A 10,348-nucleotide genomic window follows, 5' to 3' on the forward strand; every position below is an offset into this window, starting at 1 on the left:
GAATCACAACCTACAGGATTCCCCTTGGCTGACGGTGTGTGGAGGGAGGCAATTAGAAGTAGAAATGCCAATACATACTCCTGCGTGCATTCAAAATACTCCTTTTTAATAGGCATGAACTAGCTGCTCAGATGTCGCCTCTAAATATACACTGGGGAGCAAATGTTGAGTGCCCGAGGCTAGGGGGGAATGTATTGTACTGTAAAATTAGTGGTGTGTTACAAATATGTCCCATCTACAGTCTACTCCGTTCCAAATAGGTGTTAATTTGCAGCGTGGTTTCGTAGCAATACATAAATAAATATAAAACATCCCTGAGTCCTGAGAAATGCACAACGCATTTCTCTGTATAACGAAAAATCTGTTCCGATCTTGCTAAATGCACAGGTCCAATCTAAGTAGCAGGTGGCGCCCCGGGCGCCGGGCAAACCCGTACAGGTGAATGGACTTTAAATCATTCCCCGCATCGCTTTAAAACTGACATTGAATTAAACTAATTTATTGGAGACGCCAAGTGTGGGAAAAGCAGAAAGCAGGGAACAGGGCTATAATTTCAGTGAAAACGGGGCGGGGGGGGGGGGAAGCCCCCCTAAAGACTCCAATCGTCGCAGCTATTTCCAGTCTATATACGCACCCAGTACGTGTATCTGCAGATGGATTTGTGTTGTTACAATTTGTATTGGGGGCTGTTGTGGAAATAAAGGCTAAAGACTTTGCAGCTAAGTTATATATTGATGTGTTTCCATGTCCTCTGCGTTAACGAGGTTCTAAAGGTCTGCACTGAGAGGTGGAGATATTTCTCGGCGAATTTAACTGAACGTAGACTATCCAGTCTGGAAGGGTCGGTTTAAAGAGAGAGAAAGATAACTGGCAAATATTTAGAGCTGTCGGACTGGTAGAGTTCTCCCCTCCAGATTCTATTTTAAATAGATTATTAAAGCTGAACGCTGCATATAGGAACAACTGAAGGTGCTTAAGCGTTATTTTAGACAAGTCTTTTAAACCAGGCAGGTGCAGTTGCCAATAACCCTTTAACAAACCCAGTCTCTACAGGGACTCGGGACAATTGTTTCCATTTAATAAATATTTTCCCCAAGGGCATTTCACATTAGGCAGGCAATTATTCAAAGAAAACAGGCATGCAAGTTGATTCCTAGGGTTATTTAGTGTTCCTTACCCGAAGAATTATAACCTGCTTTTTAAAAAAAAGCAAACCACCAGAGAATAGAAACACACCATTCTCCAAGCAGTACAAAAGCAAGGTACCAAGTGTTATTAACCCAGACACCGGGCCAATCCCGACGCCAATCCATCTAATTCATCCAACTAGTGGACTTCATTTTTCCAATTTAAAATAATTCTGGAGGCTTTTAAAAGAAAGAAAGAAAGAAAGAAAGAAAGAAAGAAAGAAAGAAAGAAAGAAAGAAAGAAAGAAAGAAAGAAAGAAAGAAAGAAAGAAGGCTTGTTAAACTGCTGGTGTAAAGTTAACTGTTATCCGCAAAATCAAACGGTAGTTTATCTTTTATATCAAGCCCTGTTTGCCGTTTGTCTTACATTCTCTAATGAATACTGAAGAGGTATGCACGGGGCTGATACACGATGTAGATAGGGACAGTATGTACAGGTAGGGGGGTTAGATTGGCATGCTTTGCCGTTAGACATAGAATGGGAGTGCATAGATGTACCTGTATTTTGCAGGTGTTTTATAACAGCCGCAGTAATATACACTGCCTTTAGATGTTGGTTTAATTTTTCGAAAGGAATGCTGTTAGCTGCTCCCTGGGATTTTGTTTGTCCCGAGGTTGGCGAGGAAGGGGAAACGCTGCCTTGCAGTTGACTTGTGGTGCCTGACTTACAAACTCACACGCTGCTGTTTTTTGTTTCTTGTGTGACTGGTACAACACATCCCACCTCCCCAGCAGCCCGGAACTCTAGCTAGGAGGCGTGCGGAGTTTCATTTGGTGCTATTAGCCCAACGTCTGACAAAAGCATTCCCTTTAATCCCATGTAGTTAGTGCCTGCCCCCCTTCTCCCCCCTCCCCCCCTTTTCTCTCCTCTCCCAGACTGTCTCTTTTCAAGGTATTCGTCTCTCCAAGCTGATTGGGCGCTCAGGTTAGGGAGTGAACGCCCTGCGATTATGTCAGATTGCGTGCAGTCCGGAGCAGGCTAGCCTTTGAACTTCACCGCTTTTGGCTCCTGGTCCTCGGCTGTTCCTCATTCCCAGCCAGGTGCTTTGCAGGGCTAGACACCTTCGGCAGCATCATCTCATCACAAAAGCAAGCCCTCCCTCTCTCTCCCCACACAAACCCTTGAGAGGCTGATCACTCCGACCTGAGACACTCCTGGATTTCTTTTTTTCACTCCTTTTCTCCTTCTTGTCTTCTCCCCCCCTCCTCCTCCTCCGTTGACCCCCCCGCCCCCAGTAGCTGCCTGTGGATTTGCCGGAGAACTGGTATGATCAGTTGAGAGTTTTGGGGTTCTTTTTGGGTGGCGAGGCAGGCGAGTCGGCTAGGTGAGCCCAGCCCCGCTGTGACTCCTCAGAGCGACCCCCCCACAGCACCATGTCCAAGCCGACCGATCACATCAAGAGACCCATGAACGCCTTCATGGTGTGGTCCCGGGGCCAGAGGCGGAAGATGGCCCAGGAGAACCCTAAAATGCACAACTCGGAGATTAGCAAGCGGCTGGGCGCGGAGTGGAAGCTGCTGTCGGAGGCTGAGAAACGACCCTACATCGACGAGGCCAAAAGGCTCCGGGCGCAGCACATGAAGGAGCACCCTGACTACAAGTACAGGCCGCGGCGCAAGCCCAAGAACCTGCTCAAGAAGGACAGGTATGTCTTCCCTTTGCCTTACCTGAGCGACACGGACCCGCTCAAGGCGGCCGGGCTGCCCGTGGGAGCCACGGACGCTCTGCTGAGCTCCCCGGAGAAGGCTAGGGCTTTCCTGCCTCCCACCTCCGCACCCTACTCCTTACTTGACCCCAGCCAGTTCAGCTCCAGCGCTATCCAGAAGATGACCGAAGTGCCCCACACCTTAGCCACCAGCACCCTGCCCTACGCCTCCACCTTGGGATACCAGAGCGGGGCGTTCGGCAGCTTGAGCTGCCCCAGCCAGCACACCCATACTCACCCTTCGCCAACTAACCCTGGGTATGTGGTGCCCTGTAACTGTACAGCTTGGTCGGCTTCCAGTTTGCAACCTCCAGTTGCCTACATATTATTCCCAGGCATGACCAAGACTGGAATAGACCCCTATTCTTCAGCACATGCGACTGCCATGTAACACACCCACATACCCGCAAGCGAGACTTGCTTTGCAGTCAGAACTTGAATTCACTCATGGGCATGTACATAGAAACTGCAGAAGCAAAAAGCCACCTGCATGGGAGAATGATGCCAGTGTATCTGATGGCACCTGGGGAAAGACAGAAAGACTTCTCCTGGAACTCAGAGACTCTCTAGTCAAATTAAACAAACAAAGATTTCTCTCTCAGCCTGGGGAAACTGGAATTGGAGGCTCAGCTAGGTGCAGAAACCTTTAAGAACTGTAAATGTGTTAAATCTTGACCTGCCCTTTTGGACTAAAGGCTAGGCGGTTTTGAATTTTATTTATTATATTAATGTATATGAGTTCTATATTACCTGCTGTTATTTGGACTTGAATTTCTGAAGTCCTGGTATTTATTAATATCATTATTATTATTTTATTTCCTTTTGCACATTAAAAGACAAGATTAGCTGTGTTATATTATATATATACATATATATTTTGCCATCAAGCACTAATAGGTAAAAATTGCTTTTCATGTCAAAAAGGCTCTTAAAAGTTACGGAAAAGGGAAACTTTTCTCTTTACAACATGATATGATAGTGTTTGCTTAATTTAAAACAGATAGTCCTTCAATTTGTGTGATCCAGTGAAACTAGACCTAAGTTCATTTTAGACAGAGCGTCAGGTATGAAGCCAGGCAGTAGAATTGTAAAAATAACTAAATAAACAAATAAGAATAAGACTTTAAAAAAGATGGTAATTTCAATATGTTTCAACCATGTCTTTGAAAAATGTATCCAGAAGGATTTTACCTCGTTAACCTGTTCATTTGTTGAACAAAGACATTTTGAATAAAGACAATCTGTCATTAAACAAGCAAACCATGTGGTGTGAATAAAGTCCCAATTCTGACAAGCTTCCTCCTAAAAGCACGAAAGCAAAGCTTAAAGACTGAGTTGAATAGGACTAGCTCAGATGCTTCTGGCCAGAAAAGCATTTTAGGGCCCGATCCGGAGGGAAAAAACTTAGGTAGTGAGTAACGCTACACGGGTGAGGGGCCCTACGTGAATTCAGTGGGACTACTCACTTGAGTAATATTACTCCCGTGACGTTTGGCGGGGTCAGGGCATTTATAGATTATACCTATACATAATTTTTAATCTCATCTCCACTGTCAACTAAGAAGCCTTTTGCTGCGGTTTCACTTTGACAGGTTTATACCTACACAAATTTTAATAACCACTTCGAGTGTTCAATTATTTGCTAAAAGTGAAACAATGAGTCAGTAACACACGGGAGAGGACAGCGTGTGTCTCATCTGCTTTCAGGAGAGGTTGGAGTACCTGATCTATTGGAAATACCAGTTCATGGCTAAGTCTAACTTAGCTGATTTATCAGGACTTTCCCCAATGTTTAAAAACCAGCCTCCTTTGCATTCCCTCTTCTTTCCTGGCTACAGGGGGAAAGAATAGAAATTGACAATAGACAGAATCAGAGCAACAATGTCTCTATTTCGGATCCACGGGGCTGCGTGTTTTTAATAGCCTTCTTCAGGAGAAAGTTTTTGCGGACAAAACCCATGTGGTTGGCTGGACTGTCGGGGAGGGGACTGGCCTTCACAGGTGGCTAGCTCTGAGCATCTCGGAGTCATGCTTGGGTGCGAGTCGCTTGCTTGGCCAAATGCCCGGCCCCTTTAAACGTGTCCACATCTTTTTTTGGGTCTGTCTCCCTTTCCCTCTCTCGGCGAGCGTGTGTGGCATCCGACTTCCGAAGCGGTCAGTTCTTTTTCCCCCTCAGCAGCGCTCAATGTAACTTTTACCACCCAATATAAGCAGCCGGCCGAAGCCGAAAACAGCGGATTAGCATATTGTCCTGAGCAATTAGCAATGTTGGGGGGGCTATTCATCAGGTCCCCTTTGTTCGGGAGGGATTTTCATTTTGAAAAAAAAAAAAAAAAAGAAAAAAGTCGCGGTTGTCCATCTGGTTTGAGCTGAATGGCAAAGCGATCCGTGTTGTAGATGCTTTTCTCATGAAGTGCTCTTTTGAGACCGGAGTTAGAATTAAATGGCATAACACAATTAACATACATGGGGCCTGAATGGAAGGGTAAGCATCTAGATAAATAAATGGGAGATCGGGCGGAGGTAAACAAAAGAACAGAGGAGAAAGGGTTTGAAAGGGGAGGTTAGAATGGCGGGACCACGCTCGTTTAGCATGACAAAGCACGCTTACAAAGCAGGACAATTAGGGAACTGGCTTGACTAGGGCTGCAATCAGGGGCACGGTGCTTTGGGACCCTCAGGGAAAGCCCCAGTGAAAAGACCCCGGCGTGGCTCCGAGAAGGAGAGGCAGGAGCTGGGAGCCTGGTGGGTTCCTCCGCTGATTTAACCCCAGCTGACAGTTGCTGTCAGGCTCTGTGATAACACTCATAGCTCAGTGTCCTTTAACATCTACCCAGATTAGTTTTACAGTGGTCTCAGGCAGAGCTGGGCCCAATCTGCGGCGCTTGCTGCCTTCTCCCCACCAGACTTTGGAGAAGAAAGGGGAGGTGGGGGAGAAGGGGGCAGAACCCGCCCCAACCTACAGAACTGAGCAAACCAGGGTATTTTTGCAGAGCCTTCCCCCCCCCCCCGCCAAAAAAAAAAAAGAAAAGAAAAGAAAAATAGCTAGGTACGGAGGCTTTAGCCCCTGGTGACTTTCATAGCCATTGACTCCTTTCCTGGTAGCCGATGACACCCTCTCCTTATACGTGAGGGTGGATTAGTCTGGGCAGGGCAAATCTGTCCCGAGGGTCAGGATCTTGTCCGCTTTTCCCACCCTAGCATGTCGGGAAGTGAAGCTCTGAGGGGAGGTTTTAAAGGGAAGGATGCCGGGGTAATTCCCCTTCCCCAACAGAAATAAGCCTGGCCACAATGTTCTGGGCAAAATAATACCCCCGCCCTTTGTTGGCTTGATCCAGCACACCACGTAGAAAAGCTACAGGGGTGGACGCTTTAACGTCGGTCTTTCCTCTCTTGCTCTCTCTCACCCATTCCCAAGTCTCTCTTCACCTCGCCAGCACATCCCCTCCCCCCCCTTGACTCAGCCAAATTATCCCTTCAACTGGCTTCTCCGTCTGCAGGTGTGCAGCTATTTTACTCGTGGAGATAAACATATTAAATAATCGTCCTGACACCGAAATGAACCGATTACTGACTTTGATGTCAAAAGGAGACCAAAAAAAGATTCTCCCCAGAGGGGGGAAATGCAGCTCCTTGTCAAACCTGTTTCCCCACAATTGTCTGCCTCTTGCAATAAAATCATTAGGCAGAAGCTGCAGGGGTGTTAGACTCCACGCCTTCAGCCCGCTCCAAAAGAATATTGGGAGGAGATGGGACAACTCAAGGTCTTTGCTGGATCTTGGGTGTGGGGTACTCTGCGCAGCCCGCAAGGAGTACAGCTGAAAAGCACACCGGGCGGGCTAGCAAGGAGCGAGCTGCAAAGTTGTTTCATTTTAAAATCTACCTGGAAATGAAAGAGAGATCAAGGGAATGAAGGACTTTGCCAGGCAGTAGCCGTCGCATTTTGAGCTTTAAACACTTGTCACTGTTTCGGTTGCTTTCCTGTTGCCTTGACATTAACAAGTAACCGAGTGAAGAAGTAGGGGGCTCATCCGGTTGATTTCTTATGTTTGTTTTCGTGGAGTAACTTATTTTAAGCAATTCTCTCTGCTGCCATAAATCGTCTTTCCTCCTGTCAAGCGAATTATACAAACGCGTTGAGATGATTTCTTTCCCCTTTTTTTTAAAAAAAAGCCCAATAATAAACCTCCCCGAAGAGTCGTTTGATTTTGTTTAGGGTTCTGGCCTCAGAGAGAGAGAGAGAGAGAGAGAGAGAACCAGGTAGCTAGTCAAAATAATTTTCTTCTCCTCTACCCACCCAAAAGAAGTCAGAAGGAAAAAAAGTAGACAGTCCCTAATTTGGTTACAAGTATAAATGCTTAATTGTTTAATAACTTTGCTCTGTGTGCGTGTGTCAGAGAGGTAGGATATACAGAGAAGCATTATATGGTGTTAAAAACTTTATTTTAAAGGACATATTAAGCCATAAGAAGCCTCTGAGAGATATTACTTATTTCTGCTTATTAGTGATAATAGCAGAGTAAATTTGCTATTGAGTGTATCAAAGCCATTCAAAGAGACTTTGAAACATCAAAAAGATTTCAATTCTGATGTTCCGGTTTTATTCCAGCCCCGACCTCCTGGCTACAGTCCTTGATTGCACTGTTTAAAAGCTGGTGATCAGAAATATACCTTTATTCTGTGTTCTAAATACCTCATGAATTCAAGAAACAAAAACAACCCCCCCCACACACACACATACACCTCTGTGATAATTAAACAGCGAAAATCCGCAGCGGCCATCAGTGGAAGGCTGAGAATTTTGAGCTGTCCGTTCTACATAAGTAATCCTTATCTAGATTATACACGCATGTGCTTTGCCGTTGCAACAACTTCAAAGGTATGATGTAAAGTTGTGCAGGTGAGAACTTGTCCTCATATTACAAATCAAATAAACAACGCAAGCCCTCAGCTTTCTCTGAATGGGATGTTGGCCTTAAGATCCAGGCATAGAAGGGAGGTGAATGTACTTAAGGACTATAACATTTCAAAAAATCCCACAACTTTTTCCACACCTAAAATAAGCGAGGTCTTTTTACACCTTGCTAAGTGCCTGAAATCGAGGCTGCAATCTCTTCTCTTCATTTTTGCTCCTCCTTTCAACCCCAAGTGGGTTACCTTTTAAAATGGGGTGGGGGTGGAAGTGGGGAACATGATGGGTGAGGAAAGAATCAGCAAAAAATTGCACGTTTATTTTTAAACCGAATGAAATTGACGACGCGCCTCCCCACCCCCCAGACACACGTGAGACTTTATAATTGTGGAATGAGCTGGGAAAAATGTGAATTTGTATCATCCAGATGGGAAACGGGACCGTCTAGGTGAGAAAGGGACAATGGGTGGGGAAACTGAACAGCAAAAGAAAGAGATCAAAAGTGTGGAAAGCGACAGTCTGTGCTTTAAAACAAAGACCAGGTGGAAGGGTATTAAACAAGGACGTGCGAGGAATAGGGATATTGGAAAGGGGGGCGCAAACGAAAGCGAGTGGGGGCGAAAATGGACGAAACCTAGAGACACTCTGGGCGCGATCCAGTGAAGCTACAGGAGAGGGAAGAATGATAAAAAATAATCTGACTGGAGAGTTAAAGCAAATAAGGGGAGCGGAGGGGAAAAGCACAGAGAGGATGGCCAGGGAGACAAGAGTTCTCTAGTCTCTTCTGAAAATGGCACTTGAAGTTAAAATTGTTCTCCAGACAGGTCGCTACTTTTAAATTCGGAGCCAGAGAAGGAGCCCCTGATGGTGCTTTGGAGGCGTTTGTAATTTATCTTTCCCTCTTCGTTCTTTAATTTTACCTCCTGCCTTTCTTTCATTCTTTCACACGCCTCTGTTTCAGCTGGGGTTGTTTTATAGGAACTTCAAAGGGAAAAGCCAACCCTTTTTTATTAGGGCAAATAACAAAATACTTCATTATTCCTGAACACGCCACATTTGAATAGCTAAACAAGAAATAACGTGCAGGGTCTGTAAAGATCACATTCCAACAACCAAATATTTGTACATGAAGAGCCGAGAAATTAAATGCAGGTTGATGCCAAATTAAGGAGGAGAGAGACAGGGGAAAAGAGCCTCTTTCAGGGTGTGAGAGAAAGAGAGGGGGGGAGAGATGAGTAGCTGGTAATTATTGAAATATAAGATGAGATTAATTCAAAGGAAACAAACTATGAAAACAATTGGAGCTGAGTGAAAAGCAAACCCAGATTAGAATTTGCTTGTGGTTGTTGTCTGTGTGTGTTTTCCCCCCCAACCCATTGTCACAGTGCAAGGCAATGGGATTTGCACACTTGAGGTGTAATAGCATTACTGCATTAATTAAAATTTTCATTTCACGTCCAGATTGTTTACTTATCAGCTGGAAACATATGTTGAGCGAAGTTAAGATTCTGGATTCCGCACTGTTGCCCAAGGTGCAATTCAATATGGGGTGTGTGTGTGAAAGGACGGCTTCAGATTTTTTTTTATTACATCCTCCAGCCTTATCTTGGTGCCGTAAATTATAAGGATACTCCATTGAACTGAATATGAAGATTATATTTTGAACATCGCTTCCTAAAGCATGCACAGCCCCGCTTTGAAAGGAAACAATCCGCCCTGCGCCAGAGTGGATTCCCTGCAAAACCTTCCTGCCCCAGAAGCTCCCATTTTATGCCCCCCGCACTGCCCACTTTAGCGCCTTGCCCCTCCTGGACAGAAGGCGTTTGAAGAAACAGCTGCACCAGGGAGAGCATTGTGAAAGAAACACTTTCCCCCCGGCATGAGCCCAGACCTCCCCCGTTATCACTGCTTCGGGAATAACCCGCGTGTGCCGCCAGATCAGACATACATAGCAACCAGTTCCACGCACGTGTGTGTTGCTGTTACCTCTCTAAGGTCATGTGCACATTGTGTCCACAATAGGTAGCTCATTTCCCCCAAAGCCTTTATTGTTAAAGGGGTCCCTCAGCCTTCAAGCAGACTCGGCAAAACAAAAGCATAAATTTGAAACAAAAACTGGAGATTTCCCTACGAAACAGAGCAAAGGTAACTAAGTTCCCCCCCTTGTTTTCTGTCCTTAAAACCAGGAGCCCTCTCCTTTTCAGAAACCCTGGAATAAATAAATGAATAAATAAACAAGCAAGGGAGCCGCGCGTGAATATGAGCGGACTAGCTCCCTAGTCAAGTGGCTCCGAGTCTATTTTATTTCAGAACAAACCGAGAGCAGCTCCAGAAGTAAATCCAATCTCTCTTATCTCACCCAGGCTCCTTTCAGGCTGAGATCAGAGAAGGGAGGGGAAAAAAGAAGAGAGAGTAATTGTTCTTTCTTTATTTTTTAATTTAATGCGACAGACACCGCTTTCAGGTCATTTATATGCCTAATTTAGTGATACAAGTCAATAAGCGAGGATCACAGCACTGTCCCCTCCTAGTAAATATTTCAG

At 45.3% G+C, this 10,348-nt stretch overlaps 1 protein-coding gene across 1 annotated transcript; it reads left to right on the plus strand.

Moving 5' to 3' along the window:
* Positions 1–2,152: 2,152 nt before the first annotated feature.
* On the plus strand, positions 2,153–4,189 carry SOX14 (SRY-box transcription factor 14). The gene has a single exon (XM_074963028.1). It carries the CDS (start codon positions 2,562–2,564, stop codon positions 3,282–3,284), a length of 723 nt encoding a protein of 240 aa, XP_074819129.1. The 5' UTR covers positions 2,153–2,561; the 3' UTR covers positions 3,285–4,189.
* The last annotated feature ends 6,159 nt before the right edge of the window (positions 4,190–10,348 follow it).

This window comes from Natator depressus, chromosome 9, assembly GCF_965152275.1.
Source record: "Natator depressus isolate rNatDep1 chromosome 9, rNatDep2.hap1, whole genome shotgun sequence".
Taxonomy (NCBI): domain Eukaryota; kingdom Metazoa; phylum Chordata; order Testudines; family Cheloniidae; genus Natator; species Natator depressus.